This window comes from Cervus elaphus, chromosome 15, assembly GCF_910594005.1.
Source record: "Cervus elaphus chromosome 15, mCerEla1.1, whole genome shotgun sequence".
NCBI classification, from domain to species: Eukaryota; Metazoa; Chordata; class Mammalia; order Artiodactyla; family Cervidae; genus Cervus; species Cervus elaphus.
In genome coordinates this window covers 63,865,271-63,883,979 of record NC_057829.1, presented here as the reverse complement: position 1 = coordinate 63,883,979, position 18,709 = coordinate 63,865,271, and the positions used below count along the sequence as shown (strand labels likewise).

Sequence of the window (18,709 nt, the reverse complement as noted above, 5' to 3'; positions counted from 1 at the left end):
GGGGCGCCGGGATTCGAACCCACACACATATCTGGCTCCAGAGCCGGGCCACTCTCGCCAACAGCCCCTCAGATTCCACATGTTTAAAGCCGAATGACAGATTACGCCTCACGGGGGGTGTTTGTGAGGAGCAGGAGAAAGTACTTTCAGGGAAATCGCGATTGATCCACGGGCCAGAACCCCCGCCCGACCCGGCCCGCACCCCGCAGCAAAGTCGGCCACCGCCCCCATCCCGCCACCTTCCGCACCCGCCTTCCCGGATGGTATCCGCGCCCGCTTCCGCTCGGAGGAGGCCCCCTGCCTCTTCATGCTCCACGCGTTCCTCCCTCGTGCGTCTTCGGTTTCCACTCAAAGAGTCCGGGTTCCAAGGCGCGCGACCAGACGGGCGCGTCCTCCCAGCTGCGCGCATCCCTGCGCGTCCCCGACGTCCACGCCCCAGCAGCCCCCGCGAAAGCCCAGAAACTGGCGCAGGCGCAGTTACTGCTCGCCCCTGCCTTCCAAAGAGGAGGGGCTCGTTTGTGTGACCCGGAAGTGCTTCTTCAGTCGGTGGCGGAGAAAGGGGACCAGAGAGCACGGGAGGTTGAAGGTGGCCGTTGGGCACTGTGTATAGTATGCAGCGATTACTCTTTACGCCCTTGAAGGCCTTGCTGGGGAGCCCGTGTCTCCGGCTCCTGGTTCCTAGGGTGGCGCCTAGAACACAGGTACCGCACTGCAGCGCACTGAATCGCGGAAGCGGGCATGGGGAGAAAGGGCCAAGAGATAATAGATCCTCACACATCACGTTTCTGTAGCTCCTTGAAGTTCACAAGGCATTTCATTGTGTCTAGGCCTCCTGAGTTCGGATCCGGACCTACCACTTACTAGCTGTGTGCTCTTAGCCAAGTTGGGTAACCTTTCTGTGCCTCAATTTACTCGTCTGCAAAATGGGGATAATAGCACTTCATAAGTGTTGTATTAAATAATAGACACAGAGGTTTAGCATATAGTAAAAGCTCAGTGATTTTTACCCATGTGTTTGATTTCTGCTCAAAGCTACTGGGTAGTCAGGTTAGGGACTGTAACTCCATTCTACAGAGAAGTAAATTGAGGCTTAATTTGCCTAAAGTTACTTAGTTAACTGGGCTTCGCAGGTGGCTCAGTGGTAAAGAATACACCTGCCAATGCAGAAGACTCAGGAGACTCGGGTTTGGTCCCTGGGTCGGGGAAGCAAGATAAAATACCAAGTCTCCTGCCCGAGAGGGAGTCACAGTTCATTTGTTTGTAACTCATTTGTCAAATCTTTATTAAGGTCTTGTTATGTAAAGGAACTGTGTATGAAAGGAAGTTTGTAGAAGCCAGACTGACCAGACACTGCTGTCCTGTAGCTCTTGGCTTAGTGGGAGATAGAGACAAACCTCTGTGTACTAAATGATACATTGCTGTGTGATGGAGAGATACAGTGTGCTGGGAGAGTGACCCAGCACACATGGGGAGCGGGGGGAGGTCTGGGAATACTTCCTAGAGGAGGTGACATCCAGGCTGAGATCTGTGATAGGTCAGTCAGGGGACAAGTGGAACCCCAGTTAGAGAAAAATCATTTAAAAAAAAAAAGAAAAGAATCCTTATTTAATCCATATTTAGGTGTAGAGTTAAGTCTGGGAGAAATATGAGAGACAGAAGGTTCATGTAGTGTGGGGACGGATTGGAGGCAGGCAAACCAGTTGGGGGTAGATGCAGCCCAGATAGAAGATGACGTTTTACCTGGACAGTAGCAGTGGAAATATGACCAGGATACTTCATACCAGACACAGTGAGACTGTATGAGTAGCAGTGGAGTGAAGGCTTTTCCTCTTTCTCCAGTTGTAATTTGTCTGTCTTGATCCTTAGTGTGGTTGCAGTTGTGGGATCAGGCGCCCTTTGAGGCCAGGGCAATACAGCACTATCTCCGATGTAGCTTTGCAACCTGGAAGGGGTACAGTATCCCTCCCTTCAAAGGCTGCTGAGCGGGCGGTGGGCCGATGGCTCCTGGTCTGCAGTGGGACAGTGGCTGGAGCAGTTATTCTTGGTGGAGTAACAAGGTGAGTAATTTGTTCATAGTCAGCTATTTGGATCATCAGTAGACATGCAGGATGACGGAGGGGGAAGGGACCTTAGAAATCATCTAATCTAGCTCCACATTTTAGTATGCAGAAATTGAGGCCTATAGAAGGAACATATCTGATGGCTTGCCCCTCTGTAGAACAGTCTAGGATTTTACTAATGCATGCATGCAATAGAAGCCCTTCATAAAGACTGGTTCAGGTCTTAACTGTTAGCTGTGCATTGTTTGCGTATATTTCCCCCTACAATCAGAGTTCAGATTTGTCACAAACATTTCTGTACAGTTTGTTTGAACTACACACAAATAAGTTCCACTTCTCACTGTTGGTTTCTGTGCATGTGCTTCATGCTTGGTTGCTTCAGTCATGTCCGATGCTTTGTGACCCTTGGACTGTAGCCCACCAGGCTCCTCTGTTCGTGGGATTCTCCAGGCAAGAATACTGCAGTGGGTTGCCATGCCCTCCTCCAGGGGATCTTCCCAACCCAGGGATCGAACCTGTGTCTCTGACATCTCCTGTATTGGCAGGCGGGTTCTTTATCACTGGTGCCACCTGGGAAGCCCGTGCGTGCTTCTTGGGTCTCTTTAAATCTGTAGAGAGATGTTATAGATTTGGATTCTGCTCCCTCCACCTCCGCTACCCCCTTTGCAGTTTTTTGCTGTTGTTGAAGAAACCCAAGTCATTTGTACTTTGTAGTTTCTCACGGTCTGGATTTTGCTAATAGCATTTATGGTATTTAACATGTTCCAAAAGCTATGACAAACCTAGACAGCATATTAAAAAGCAGAAACATCACTTTGCCAACAAAGTCCCATATAGTCAAAGCTATGGTTTTTCCAGTAGTCATATATGGATATGAGAGTTGGACCATAATGAAGGCTGAGTGCCGAAGCATCGGTGCTTTCGAACTGTGGTGCTGAAGAAGACTCTTGAGTGTCCCTTGGACAACAAGGAGATCAAACCAGTCAAACCTAAAGGAAATCAACTCTGAATATTCCTTGGAAGGACTGATGCTGAAGCTGAAACTCTAATACTCTGGCCACCTGATGCAAAGAGCAGACTCACTGGAAAAGACCCTGATGCTGGGAAAGATTGAAGGCAGGAGGAGAAGGGGACAACAGAGGATGAGATGGTTGGATGGCATCATCAACTGAATGGACAGGAGTTTGAGCAAACTCTGGGAGATAGTGAAGTACAGGGAAGCCTGGCGTGCTGCAGTCCAGGGGATTGCAAAGAGTCAGACATGACTGAGCAACTGAACAACAACAACAACAACAACATTGTCCCCTGTATTTCCTGTAGACAAACTTGTTGCTTGATCAAGTTCAGGTTGGGGACAGGGAGCAAAATACTTCATAGGTGACTGGATCATTCATAAATATCTGGTGTCTGTTAAAGATGTCAACAGCCCTTGATGATCATTGCCTAAATCTGTTACTTCATTAGAGTTGCAAAATTGTAATAGGTATTTTATTAGCTCAACTATAAAGAAAAACTTTCATCAGTAATTTGGTTATGCTGAGGTACAACATGTTAGGAAAGGCAGGATAAACACGTAATTCCTTTCCCTTTATTTATCAGTCTTCAAAATAATAAGTTGGTTCCCAAGCATTTTCCAAAAGTGACCAATAAAGTGAGTTTTTTAGTGTTAATGAGCTCATAGGTTTAAATATATTTGATTTGTTTCAGTCCATTGCAGTGATGATGATTTGCTCCAGTTGTTCTATCTTTGGTCAATGCGAACCTCTTCAGATTGACTCCAGTCTTTCTGACAGGAACCTGGCAAACTTTGATTCCTTGCTTTCTGATTAAGATGTTCCAGGCTTGTCTTGCCTCAGACCTGAAGTCAGGTTTTTTACTTTTGGAAACCTGACCCCTTTTGGTAAAAATACTTTCTAGTGTTATTAAAGTATGTCTTCCTCAAATTCTCTCTGCATTCCCTGTCCCCTTACCTTATGTGTTATGTAGGCTGTAATCAATAGATTTTGACTTTTATTGACTTAAAATTCACTCAGTAACCTCAACTGATTTATATCTGTAGCAATCTCTTCCCCTTGTGTCAATAATATTGGTTAGGAACTTAGGGCACATTTCTTTGGTCTAAGGGTTGATATTATCTGTCAGGGAATGCTAGTGAAAGAAGTAAGGAGAGTTTAATGAAATAGAACAAGGAGTAAAGAAATTTGTACCTGATAGCAGCTCTTTCTGACAGAATTCTAAGCAGTAAGAAAAGAGCAAGTTGTCAAAAGAGGAAACAATGAAATTATATGTTTACTTTTATAGGGGTCAAGTTCAGATCTGCTTGCTACTGTAAACCATTTATGAGTAATGGAGTATGGTGCACAGACATAGACACACTGAAATTTAACATACACACTCAAATTTCTTCCCTACCTTAAGGCTGACAGAGTCTGGCCTCTCCATGGTAGATTGGCATTTAATAAAGGAGATGAAGCCACCCACAAGCCAAGAGGAATGGGAAGCAGAATTCCAAAAATATCAGCAATTTCCAGAATTTAAAATGTAAGTATTATAGAAAATTGGGTAAACATCCTACTAGACCCACTCAGTCTTTTTCTTAATTAAAATATTTCAGAACAGTAGGTTCTATTCTTTTTTGATATTTGATTTAGGTATGTTTAGTGAGCTTCCTACTCTAAACCTCCATTTCCAAAGTGATTCTGAGGTGGTTGATGAGGAAAATGGCAGACTGATCAAGTTTCAAAACCAAGAATGTTCCTGCATTCTACCAGGAAATAAAAATCAGATGGATCTTTCTTATTTTTGACTTCCCTTTTCACCCAGCTTGAATCATGATATGACGCTGGCGGAATTCAAGTTCATCTGGTACATGGAGTACTCACACCGAATGTGGGGTCGCCTTGTAGGCCTTGCATACATCCTGCCTGCTGCCTACTTTTGGAAAAAGGGCTGGCTCACCCGTGGCCTGAAAGGACGTGTTCTTGCCCTCTGTGGTTTAGTTTGCTTCCAGGTGAGATTTACTCAAGTTTGGGAAAGCAGAAATGTTCTCAGGAGCTTCCTAGTGGGCATAGTTTGAAACAGTATCACAAAGGAGGTAAGAACATGGATTTTAGTGTCATAGGCCTGGCTTCAAGGCCCAGCTCTGTCACTTAATAGGGACATGTTGTCTAACCTCTGTAGGTTGTGCTTTCCTTACCTGTAAATGGGGAAAATAATAGACCCTAATGCTTAGGTTGTGTGAATATTAAAAAAGATCGCGCATGTAAAGTACTTAGTTTAGTGTCTGGAATCAGTAAGCACTCAGTAAATATGTTTTTATGTCACAAGAATTAGAGTTTCTTTCCCATCATGGCGATCTTTCTGGGTGCTTGGTCTCCTCCCTTTTTCTAACTTGCCTGCTCTATGGGGAAGTGGGATCCCTATGTTAGAATGGCTGTAGAAACAAATAGGGAAATTTCAAGAGAAACATTGTGTGGGATGAAGGATCTTTGAATACAGAGGTAACTGAGAGATGCTCAAGTATAAATGGTGATTAAAGTTATGTAAGTTGAACTTCTCTTAAGGAAAAGAATGATTCCTACAGTTCTGGGGTTAGGGAAGCTTGAGAGCCAAGTAAAGGAATGTTAGAGAGGACAATGGGAGTATTTGGGTCAAGATATACAGGCTCTAAAGGAGAGTCCCAGAGCATCGAAGAAATATCAAAATTTGGTCAGGAGGAAACTAATTGGTTGATTTAAATCAAAGTGGTAAGAATACCAACCCATGATTAGAAATAAAGGAGGGAGATGGAAGAGACAAAACAGAAGGGATAGAAACAGATAATAAAGAGTTAGACATTAATAAAAATCTGATAGAAACTAGAGATAGTTGGTGAAACAAAGTAAAAGGTTGTTTTAAAATGAAAAAAAACCATTTAAGTCAGACTTTCAGGGAGGCAAAAATTTGAAGATGGCAGATAGGGTTTTGGAGGAAGAAAGTGGGGGCTGGCAGATCACACTGTGAGCACGCTCATCTTCCAGCGTCCTCCGCAGATGAAATCAAGGTAATTAGAACATCTAGGGTAATAGTGAAGGGGGAAAGAAATAGCCAAAAAGACCTGGAGGAGCATATATTTATGTTAACATGATTCTGTTAGCTGGGGAGGGTTGGCGTGAAAGGGCTGTACCTTATCTGATATGACTAGAACTGACAGTTTTGTTAAATGAAAAGTCAGTTAAACAGGGAATTGTAGAATAATAATACATACCTTAAACTTTTACACTTAAGCATGTGCTTTCATTATAATTTTTTTAAAAAAGGAGTAGAAATTTAGACACTGGCAAACCAATTTGCCTGAAAAACTTTACAGATTTTTATGAATTGGCCTCCCACAAACTTTGATAATTGTCTCTTCCCACCTAATATGAGAGTAATTGTTTTTAAGCAGTTATCTTTGTCAAACTTCTCCAAAGGTTTCAGTCTAGCTCTTATCAAGTCATCTGTCTTTTTACTTTCATATTTTACTGGTTTACATAATGTTAAATTATATCAAGAATTTGTCCAAAAGGTTTTGTCCGAAATACACCTTTGTGTAATTTTCTATATTTGGCTTTTCAGTTCAGTTCAGTCACTCAGTTGTGTCCGACTCTTTGTGACCCCATGGACTGCATGCAGCATGCCAGGCCTCCCTGTCCATCACCAGCTCCCGGAGTTTACTCAAACTCATGTCCATCGAGTCAGTGATGCCACCCAACCTTCTCATCCTCTGTCGTTCCTTTTTCCTCCTGCCTCAGTCTTTCCCAGCATCAGGGTCTTTTCAGATGAGTCAGTTCTTTACATCAGGTGGGCAAAGTATTGGAGTTTCAGCTTCAGCATCAGTCCTTCCAATGAATATTCAGGACTGATTTCCTTTAGGACGGACTGATTGGATCTCCTTGCAGTCCAAGGGACTCTCAAGAGTCTTCTCCAACACCACAGTTCAAAAGCATCAATTTTTCAGTGCTCATCTTTCTTTATAGTCTAAATCTCACATCCATACATGGCTACTGGAAAAACCATAGCTTTGACTAGACGGACCTTTGTTGGCAAAGTAATGTCTCAGCTTTTTAATATGCTGTCTAGGGTGGTCATAACTTTTCTTCCAAGGAACAAGCGTCTTAATTTCATGGCTGCAGTCACCATCTGCAGTGATTTTGGAGCCTGATAAAGTCTGTCACTGTTTTCCACTTTTTCCCCATCTATTTGCCATGAAGTGATGGGACCAGATGCCATGATCTTAGTTTTCTAAATGTTGAGTTTTAAGCCAACTTCTTCACTTTCCTCTTTCACTTTCATCAAGAGGCTCTTTAGTTCTTCTTCACTTAATGCCATAAGGGTGGTGTCATCTGCATACCTGAGGTTATTAATATTTCTCCTGGCAATCTTGATTCCAGCTTGTGCTTCATCCGGCCCAGTGTTTCTCATGATGTACTCTGCATATAAGTTAAATAAGCAGGGTGACAATATACAGCCTTGGCATACTCCTTTCCCAATTTGGAACCAGTCTGTTCCACGTCCAGTTCTAACTGTTGCTTCCTGACCTGCACACAGATTTCTCAGGAGGCAGGTCAGGTGGTCTGGTATTCCCATCTCTAAGAATTTTCCACAGTTTGTTGTGATCCACACAGTCAAAGGCTCTGGCATAGTCAATAAAGCAGAAGTAGACGTTTTTCTGGAACTCTCTTCCTTTTTCAATGATCCAACAGATGTTGGCAATTTGATCTCTGGTTCCTCTACCTTTTCTAAATCCAGCTTGAACATCTGGAAGTTCATGGTTCACGTACTGTTGCAGCCTGGTTTGGAGAGTATTGAGCATTACTAGCGTGTGAGATGAGTGCAGTTGTGTGGTAGTTTGAGCATTCTTTGGCATTGCCTTTCTTTGGGATTGGAATGAAAACTGACCTTTTCCAGTCCTGTGGCCACTGCTGAGTTTTCCAAATTTGCTGGCACATTGAGTGTGGCACTTTCATAGCATCATCTTTCAGGATTTGAAATAGCTCAACTGAATTCCATCACCTCCACTAGCTTTGTTCGTAGTGATGCTTTCTAAGGCTCACTTGACTTCACACTCCAGGATGTCTGGCTCTAGGTGAGTGATCACACCATCGTGATTATCTGGGTCATGAAGATCTTTTTTGTGTAGCTTTTCTGTGTATTCTTGCCACCTCTTTTTAATATCTTCTGCTTCTGTTAGGTCCATACCATTTCTGTCCTTTATCGTGGCCATTTTTGCGTGAAATGTTCCCTTGGTATCTCTGATTTTCTTGAAGAGATCTCTAGTCTTTCCCATTCTGTTGTTTTCCTCTATTTCTTTGCACTGATCACTAAGGAAGGCTTTCTTATCTGTCCTTGCTATTCTTTGGAACTCTGCATTCAAATGGGAATATCTTTCCTTGTCTCCTTTGTCTTTCACTTCTTCTCTTTTCACAGCTCTTTGTAAGGCCTCCTCAGACAACCATTTTGCCTTTTTGCATTTCTTTTTCTTGGGGATGGTCTTGATCCCTGCCTCCTGTACAATGTCACGAACCTCCATCCATAGTTATTCAGGCACTTTGTCTCTCAGATCTAATCCATTGAATCTATTTGTCACTTCCACTGTATAATCGTAAGGGATTTGATTTAGGTCATACTGAATGGTCTAGTGGTTTTCCCTCCTTTCTTCATTTTAAGTCTGAATTTGGCAATAAGGAGATCGTGATCTGAGCCACAGTCAGGTCCCGGTCTTGTTTTTGCTGACTGTATAGAGCTTCTCCATCTTTGGCTGCAAAGAATACAGTCAATCTGATTGCGGTATTGACCATCAGGTGATATATATGTGTAGAGTCTTCTCTTGTGTTGTTGGAAGAGGGTTTTGCTATGACCAGTGTGTTCTCTTGGCAAAACTCTGTTAGCCTTTGCCCTGCTTTGTTCTGTGCTCCAGGGCCAAATTTGCTTGTTACTCCAGGTGTTTCTTCTACTTTTGCATTCCAGTCCCCTGTAATGAAAAGGACATCTTTTTCAGATGTTAGTTCTAGAAGGTCTTGTAGGTCTTCATAGAACCTTTCAGCTTCAGCTTCTTCAGCATTACTGGTCAGGGCATCAACTTGGATTACTGTGATATTGAATGGTTTGTCTTGGAAAGGAACAGAGATCATTCTGTCATTTTTGAGATTGCATCCTAGTACTGCATTTCGGACTGTTTTGTTAACTATGAGTGAACGTCGTCTTTTTGGGCATCAGCAAACTAAAATGGACTGGAATGGGTGAATATAACTCAGCTGACCATTATATCTACTACTGTGGGCAAGAATCCCTTAGAAGAAATGGAGTAGCCATCATATTTGGCTCTACTTCAATTCACTTAAATTCAGTCACTCAGTTGTGTCTGACTCTTTGCAACCCCATAGACTGCAGCACGCCAAGCTTTCCTGTCCATCACCACATCCCAGAACTTGCTCAAATTGTGTCCACTGAGTTGGTGATGCCATCCAACCATCTCATCTTACGTCATCCCTTCTCCTCCTACCTTCAATCTTTCCCAGCATCAGGGTCTTTTCCAGTGAATTCTTCACATCAGGTGGCCAGAGTATTGGAGCTTCAGCTTCAGCATCAGTCCTTCCAATGCATATTCAGGACTGATTTCCTTTAGGTTTGACTGGTTTGATCTTGAGTCCAAGGGACTCTCAAGAGTCTTCTCCAACACCACAGTTCAAAAGCATCAATTCTTTGGCTCTGAGCTTATTTATAGTCCAACTCTCACATCCATATGTGACTACTGGAAAAACCATAGCTTTGACTATAGGCTTCTACTTCAATAAAACATTAATTCTAAACAGTGGTTAAGTATTTATGGTGCTGTATGTGGAAAGTGGGTAGGTCTCAATTCCTTGGTTCCTAGGGATGTGGAAGCGTGTGGAAAGGAGGGGTCAGATAGGATACTCACTTTCTCAGAGAGTCAAGTTGAATAGACAGCTTCAACCTGGTCTTGTTTGCCCTTTTTCTTTGTGATTGTAGGGCCTTTTGGGATGGTATATGGTGAAAAGTGGATTAGAAGAAAAACCAGATTCCCATGACATCCCTCGAGTCAGTCAGTACCGCCTGGCTGCCCACCTGGGATCAGCCCTTGTGCTCTACTGTGCCAGCTTATGGACCTCGCTCTCCCTGTTGCTTCCACAGCACAAGGTAAAGTCAGGCTGTATTGTTTACCACACATGTGGACAGGGTCAGAGACATGGAAATTCTGGTCCTAACGGGAAGTTCCAAGTCAAAATGCATACATTCCGTTAGCAACATCGATCAGTTTACTAGAAGCTGGATATAACTAAAGTTTAGAGAAACAATGAATTCTGAGACTCTGGATAGCTTCGGGATGGCAAACTAAAACCTGCACTTATGATTTTAGGCAGGAGTGACTCATTCAAAGGAGAATTAGTATAGGAGCCAAATATTTTGTCAGCATTACCTATCAAGAAAAAGATGAAAACATGAGTTTTAGTAAAAGAAGGAATGAATACCAGCAACAAGAGACACCTCGACCACTTGACTTCTGATTCCCAGCAGGATGATGGGTGGAGAGGTGAGGAAGGCCAGAACGAGAGTTGCCTGTGGACCTTAGTGGTGTACAAAAGCCACGTTAAGTTGTTGGTTCTTTCCATGGGGACCCTACCATTCAGCAGATCTGACAATATAGTAAACCATAGTGATCTTGCCTAGAAGTATTTTCTCTGTATGCTGATTAAAAGGAAATACATTTTAAAATGCATATTATTTTAGGTGTCAAAGTCATGGTTGGCCTGAATAACCTGTTCATGGAGTGAGGTTTAGGTTGATAGTAGGACTTTTAAGTAGAATCATTTAGTAGGTACCTGGAGCCAGTGATCTGGATCCCAGTAAGAACAGGAGTTGTTGACTTGGCATTCATCCCACAGGGAAGCCAGATGGGGTTGAAACATTGGTATAGTAGGTAATTCACATCTGACTAGTTCCTATTCTTCTTACTCTCAAAGCCAGACTTCTAAGGCTAACCTACATCTAGAGCTGTACATCCTAACAACTCATTCTTTTTTCACACTTCTTGTCATCTGGCTTCCCCATCCACGCCATCCATATCCGTCTACACATTCACCCCTACACTTGCACATGTCAAGTGTTCAGTACTTAGTACAGTCTCCTAAGTTCTCCTAACTGAGTGGTACTCTTAAAGGTTACCAGTGACTTTTTAATTATTAATTGTTTTTCTCTTTTTGTTTATTTATATTCCACTAATTACAGAAAGGATTTGAGATGATAGTCAACCATACAGAACTGTGCTGTCCAGCACAATAGCTCCTAGCCACTATTGCTATTTAAATTCTAATTAAAATAGGTAAAAATAACTTTGTATAAACAAACTTGTTATCTACTTAAACTTTAAATAAAATTAACTTTTTAAAAAATTTTCACTTGCTCTAGCCTCTTTTTAGATCCTCCATAGCTACATATTGGGCAGCACAGATAATAGACCTTTTCTATCATCACAGAAAATTCTAATGGCCAGTGCTGATACACTGTCCTATGAAATCTTAGTAATGATACCTAACTCCTCACATACTAGATTGTAAATCATTTGAGGGCAGCACGCTGGCTTTCCTTTGTATCTTTCCTTTATGCTTGCATGTGTGCTTATTTTGCCTGTGTATAAAGTTCTTACTAAATATTTGTTGATTTGCTGATTATTATCACAAGCTGGCTACAGTAAAATAAAAACAATTTACCCAAAACACTAAATGCAAGAATCTCTACTCTACTCTCTCCACAGTGTTGATTGTGATTATATTTGCTAAACACTAAATATTACACATGACTTGAAAATCCAGTTCTTTACCTTAAGTCACATCATTTTAACCATGGTGAAATGGTTTTCCCTGAACAATGCAGATCATTCCATTCCTGAACAGATGTATATTGAATACCTATATGCCATCTACTGGGCTAGGATTACTGTAGTAAGCAAGTGAAATGGCAGTTCCTATCTTCACAAAACGTACAAGGTAGCAGGGAAGACAAATAGTAAATGTATACATTTAATAAAATTTAGATAAAGTAGAATGTCTTGTGGGAGTGCTTAACCTAGTCTAGGAATCAGAGAAGATCTGGCCTCAGATTGTCTCTGGAGTTTGTCCTTGGAGATCTTGCTGCCTTTCCTAATTCCTGCAGTCAGTGTATCTGGCAATTTTCTTATTTAGTTGCCTGAAACCTGTCAACTCCTGAGGTTGAGACGATTTGCTCATGGAACTGCAGGCCTGGTGTTCCTTACAGCTCTCTCAGGTAGGATTCTTCTTATCAAAGGTGGCCTAACTTCTTTTTACTCTTCAGGTGGGATCTCTTGCCTAATGCTTTCCTCCTGCATCTTTATACCTCCTTCTCACACCTGCCTGTCTCATACCCACCATCTTCACCCTCTTGTTTCCTATTCCTTCCTTCCCCAAATCCTGCTTTTCAGTTAGTTGAACAAAAATATTGAACATCTACTTGGATCCAAACTGTCTAGGTTCAAATCCTGGCTTTAACATCTATAAACTGTATGACCTTGGACAAGCTGTGTAACCTGTCTGGGCCTCAGTGACCTCATCTATAAAATGGGGAAGATGATAATAGTTTAAGTAATATATGTGAAGTATTTAGCACCTCACAAGTAGCAAAGGCTATATAAGTGTTAGCTGTTGTTATCAATATAAACATTATTGTTATTACATTATACAAGATAGGTCAGACAAAAGCCTGCCCTCAAAGATGGCCTTTAGGTGGGGAGTTTATTGGGGGCAAAGAGACTAAAACAGATCTCTCTCATTCTTTAAATCACAGCTCTACCTTTCTTACTCTAGAACTGCCCTGTACAATAATCACTAGCTTCATGTGACTGTTTAAGCTTAAGTTAATTAAAAGCAAATAAAATTTAGTCTCAGTCACAGTAGCCACATTTCAAGTGCTCAGTAACCACAGTGGGTGGCTTGCAGCTGTTGTACTGGATGGATGACAGATATAGAACATTTCCATCATTGCAGAAAGTTTGATTGGACAGCACAGCTCTAAATAAAACCATCAAACCAGTGATCCCACCCAAATCTCCCCCCCACTTTTTTTGATGGAAGAACATGAATTTTGACTTTATAAATGCAATTTAGAAAAATAAGGAATATGATTTAACATACCTGAATCTTCTGTGATCATAAATAATGGATCAGTCATCCATTAAATTCATGGATACCTTCTTTGTGTGTTTATCCAGGGTTTAGTTTATAAGATTTTTTTGAGCACTTGGGGAAGACAGATTAAAAAAAACAATAAAACCCGTAACATGCCAGATGATGTTGAGTGCTGCAAAGAAAATAAAGCAAGATAAGGGGATAGACGGGTTGGGGAGTGCTATTTTATACAGGATTATTGGAGAGATCTCTTTGATAAAGTAACATTTAAGTGGAAACTTGAGGACATGAAAGAGTAAATTAACTAGTTTCAGAATAGATCAGTTGGCGGTGGGGAGGCGAGGCAGTAAGGAGAACTCATATCACAGTCAGCAAAGGAACTTTTCCAAACTAATATGCCTCTCTCTAGAGCTTCTCATCCAGCCCTCTAGGGGAGGCATGCTAGAATCTTGGGGTGGAAGTAGGTGAGGATGCAAGGTTTGTTTTTTTTTAAGTTTCCATGGTGAATACAGCAGGATTTGAGAACCCCTGCTGTAGATCTTTCTATTCTCTGACTATTCCTTTTGTCTAACTCTGAAATAATAAACATTTTCTATGTCAGAACTTCCCTGGTGGCTCAGAGGGTAAAGAACCTGCCTACAGTCCAGATTGAAACCCAGGTTCAATCCCTAGGTTAGGAAGATCCCGTAGAGAAGGGAATGGTTACCCAATCCAGTATTCTTGCCTGGAGAATTCCATGGACAGAGGAGCCTGGCGGGCTACAGTCCATTGGGTCACAAAGGGAACTTTCACTTTCATGTCAGAACTAGTATTTGATCTCTTCTTTCTCTCATTTTAATAAATACTATTTACTTTGGAACCCAGGGGCTTTTGTGGCAGGGCTGGATGCTGGACTTGTTTACAACTCCTTCCCCAAGATGGGAGAAGCTTGGATCCCAGCAGATCTCTTTAGCTTCTCCCCTCTCCTGAGGAATGTTTTCGAGAATCCCACCATGGTGCAGTTTGATCACCGGGTTCTGGTAAGTCTGGCTGGGGGTTACTGGCTACTACACAAAAGGAGCCTCTCACAGGCTCTGGGTGTCTGAAGCACTGCTAGCAACATTGAGATGGTAGAGTGGGTATTAGAATTCTTTTTAGAAGAAATTTAGTACCAGTTTTCTGATGTGATGTTTTTGTCTTAACTATCCACATACCTCTAGCCAAATTCTGACTTGCAGGATACTGCCAGCTTTTTAAAGTTAATTCTCCTCAATCCTGTACATGCAGAGAAGAGTCATTTTAGCAGAAATGAGGCCAAGTAGAGAAGAGAGTGTAAAGACAGTGGTTGCTGAACACATAGCCATCAGGCTGAACCAAGACCCCAAGGAGCTAAGAGCATCATAAATACTCCTCATCTTATTTAAGTTAATATTTATTAAGGACCTACCATGAGTTGCGTTAAGATTGCTTGGTGGCCTGAGCATGATACATCGGAGCTCAGGGAAAGGTTAGTTGCAAGGAGGCCTGGGAGAAGCAGTAGTGCTATTGTAGTAATGCTGTGAGAGTGATAGGGTTCAGGGTTTCCTGGTAGGACCCAGACTTGAGAAGATGGATCTGAAAGAAGTTGTTTAGAGTAGAAGACTGGCTGCAGGAACAGAAGTGAAGAAAGATCAAAGGCGATCCTAGAGTTTCTTCTGTGGCATGTTTAAAACATACCAGCAGGAATGGGACTATTGAAATGAGTGTTGAGCTAGGGACAGAGGATGTCATCAGACTGAGGTATGTTGAGCGTGAGATGACAGTAGTGCACGCAGAGAGAGGGGCCCAGGGGCCTCATATCCAGAGGGAACGCTGGGGCTAGGGCAAGTTACCTTGTGCGGCCTCAGTCCCCACTGCCGCACAGCATTTTGGAATAAGTAAAGTCTGGTTGAAATTGACAGCTATGAAGAGAAAAAGATGTGAAATTGGTATAGAAAATTATAGAAAACATTTTCCTTGATATCATGGAAGGTGGGGTCGGAAACCCTACTGCCAGCTCCAGACTGTCTTTCTAAAGAAGTGGAAATGACAAGGAGACTTTAGATCTTTTTAACACTAGCTGGAAGCACCACCACCTCCTCTACTCACAGTCCAGGAAAACGGTAACTCTCACGTGCTGGGGTCAGCCTTGTTTTAAAAATACAGGATTAAAATAGAGATAAAATTAGGGATAAATAAGAGGGTGAGATGGTTGGATGGCATCACCGACTCAATGGACATGAGTTTGGGTAAACTCCTGGAGGTGGTGATGGACAGGGAGGCCTGGCGTGCTGCAGTTCATGGGGTCGCAGAGTTGGACACGACTGAGCTGAACTGAATTGATGCAAAGAGTAACTTAAAACCTGAGGGCCACACTGGGCAGACACCCACATTGGAAGGTGGGTAAGATTACTGACAGTCAGTGTGTATAAAGTGCAGTAACTTTAAGTGTAGCCACACCTCCATTGCACTGAAGTGGCGAGCAGAAGAGGAGCAGAGAAGAGCTTAAGGAGTCATCAGGTGGTTCTCTGCCTGGGAGGGGAAAGTGTTCAGTAGTTACTCAGTGGATCTGGGGGAATTAGCTGTAAGGTGAGCAGAAACCAGGGGGTAGGACATTCTTTTTGGCACCTGATGAGACTCTTTCTACCCTACAGGGCATCACTTCAGTTACTGCCATTACAGTACTCTACTTCCTCTCCCGAAGAATTCCCCTTCCTCGAAGGACCAAGATAGCAGCCACCACTCTGCTAGCTTTGGCATATACACAGGTATAAGCCACTTCTTTTGATTCTGAAGGTGTCCCCAAAACAAAATTTAAAAAGAAAGGTGACAGGCCTAGGAGAAAATATTTATAATAGACTAAAAGATTAACAACCAGAAAATAAAATAAGTAAAGGATATTAAGACAATTCTCACAAGAGAAATGATGAATGGCCAGTAAATATGAAAAACTCTTTAGCCTCACTCATGATCAGAAAGGAACAAATTAAAGCAATGTGTGCCATTTTGTACCTGTCAGATTGGAAAAAAATGAAAAAAAAATCAGGTATTGGCATGGGTATAGGAAAATATACATTTGTATATTCTTGGTGAGAGCATGATTTGTTATAGCTATTTTTCTGAGGGCATTTGGCAATATTTTTTGAAGTGTTAAAATGTTTAGTCCTTTGATCAAGCACATTGGCTTTTTGCCTGCTCTGGAGCTACTCTAATGCACAAAGAGCTGTTCCCAGGAAATTCATTATGGAATTACTGTGATAAGTGAAAAATTGGAAACACCCTAAATAAACATCTATGATACAGCCATCCTGTGGAATACTGTACAGCAGTTTAAAATAATAAGATCTCAAGACATACATTGTTACTTGAAAAAAAAGCAAATGACAAAACAATATATTTTTTTAAAGCTGTTATGTCTTTCTTTAAACATGTATATAAAAATACAAGTGTGAGAAACTGGTAATAGTGGCTGCCTTTGGGGAAGAGAACAGGGCTAGATGAAGGATAATTAGGGGGAATTTTAGTTTTATCTAATTTGACTTTCTTTTGTTGTAAGTCTGTTTCCTTGTGAAATTTTTAAGATATGTTTTTTAAAGTTCTGATGGGAAAGTGTGGCGGGTTCGTGTGTCTGGTCGTTTCTGTTCTGAATGTGTGTCTCCTGCTTGGCTTACTGCTTGCTCTTCTCTGTGGCAGGTGGGCTTGGGCATCAGTACTCTGCTGATGTATGTCCCAACTCCTTTGGCTGCCGCTCACCAGTCGGGCTCCCTGGCTCTGCTCAGCGCTGCCCTTTGGCTCATGAATGAACTCCGAAGAGTCCCGAAATAATTCTCAGAGGATCAGCTTCCTAGGACTGAAACTGTGCTTTTGAGAGATCATCAGAGAGCACAAGAATTTGAGCTTTTCTGAGAGGAGGACCTTGGCATACCAGATGGTTTCCAAGTTGGTCGAGTTATTTAAATTCTTTGCCTGTTTTTGGGACAATCACTGGATCAAGCAAGTCATTAAGTATGGTTATACTTAAGGTTCCTTTTTAAATCTGTTGAAAATCAGATTTAATGTAGAGAAAGAATTGTCTGTCATTTGCTTCTTAACAGGCTCTGTGTCAGTTTTCTTAAATGTTGACAGGCTGTTGGTTCTACATGCATAATCTCTGTTTCCTTGACCTCCTGAGTCCTGGATTCTGCCTGAGTAGAAATTCTTATGATCTCAACTGTACTTCTGTCAGGTAGAGAATCAAATGGATGGATTGGCATACCCTAAAGTAGCCAGATAGCCTTCAGCAAGAAACAGCTGTATTCTTCTAGTGTCTTGATTTTCAAAACGGAGGAAGGTACTAACCTAGTCCCTCCTGTGATAGGGCTGTTACATCTCTACATGAGATGAATGGAGAATAGTATAAATCAGTTCCTGAAAGGGTTTCCTGAGAGCCTCATGGATAAGAAAAATACAGTCTTGATGGTGTAGTACATGGACATCTCTTTGGTTATTTAAACAAATTATTGACTAATGAGTTGGTGTGATTTTGGCCTCTGTTGATATTTCACAGGGCTCTGTCTTATTCAACATTTTTAAATCAGCACTTTGGATGAAGCCATCACAAAGACCATATTTGAGGATGGAGCAACCCAACATTGCTGATACAACAGATGACAATCACAAAACAGTTCCAGGGTGACATCATCAAGATGAAATTAAACCAGTCATAAATGTAACATCTTCATTTAAATAGGTTATGTAAGTTTGGGATAGAGAAAATTATCTTCTTATCATCTTCATATAAAAAAAGACTTAGGGACTTCAGTTGGACACAGGCTCAGTGTGAACCAACCATGTGATGACACTGGTAAAAACTAGTGGTGTTTAAAGATTCTATGAATAGAAGTGTCACAGCCATAGTCAGAAAACCACGCTGCAAGTGCTGCATTTCATTCTGGGTACTGCATGTTTTAAGGAGGATACTCACCAGCATGTATGTATCAAGAGGCAGGAACCAGGACAGCAAGGAGTCCAGAACCTGTTTCACACTGGGAATACTTGAAAGAACTAGGAGTATTCAGCTGGAGGAGAACACTTAAGAGACAGCAAGAATCCTGCCCTTGACAAGTTGAAGCCCCTTCTTACAGAAGGAATGAGCTTCCTTTGTGCTGCAGAGCTGGGAGCAGTGGGTAAAAGTTGTAGAAAGTTAGTTTTTAGTTTTGTAGAAGGTAGGAGCCACCTGGACCAAATCAGATGCTTGCTAGGGCAGGCTGGTGCAGACAGGTGAACCAGAGAGCAGGTGCCCGTCAAGGGGCTAAACCTCTGCTGAGTGCCAACCTGTTGCTGCTCTGCAGGTCCAGTTGTGAGATGTGACTTTTCAGACAAACCAAACATCCAGATTTTTATGTGGATGGCCTCAAGTTTTTTAGAACATTATGCAGGCTAAACAGATCTGGGAGCCATAAATGATGTTAAGACATGCCCCTGTACAGCTGC

At 42.1% G+C, this 18,709-nt stretch overlaps 2 protein-coding genes across 3 annotated transcripts in view; one reads left to right on the top strand and one right to left on the bottom strand.

The window, feature by feature from the left end:
- Window positions 1–453, bottom strand: part of CUTC (cutC copper transporter) — a 31,486-nt gene extending 31,033 nt beyond the window's left edge. For both annotated transcript variants that reach the window (XM_043927069.1, XM_043927070.1), the window contains exon 1: window positions 249–453. In XM_043927069.1, coding sequence (XP_043783004.1) covers window positions 249–309 — 61 coding nt within the window. In that variant the 5' untranslated portion in view covers window positions 310–453. The remainder of the gene's footprint in view (window positions 1–248) is intronic.
- Window positions 454–518: 65 nt separating this feature from the next.
- LOC122709575 (cytochrome c oxidase assembly protein COX15 homolog) lies at window positions 519–17,328 on the top strand. Its single transcript, XM_043927068.1, has 9 exons — window positions 519–701; window positions 1,867–2,057; window positions 4,479–4,601; window positions 4,884–5,070; window positions 10,071–10,238; window positions 12,281–12,362; window positions 14,105–14,259; window positions 15,892–16,005; window positions 16,931–17,328. The coding sequence occupies exons 1-9, from the start codon at window positions 612–614 to the stop codon at window positions 17,060–17,062; spliced, it is 1,242 nt and encodes a 413-aa protein (XP_043783003.1). The 5' UTR covers window positions 519–611; the 3' UTR covers window positions 17,063–17,328.
- Window positions 17,329–18,709: the final 1,381 nt, after the last annotated feature.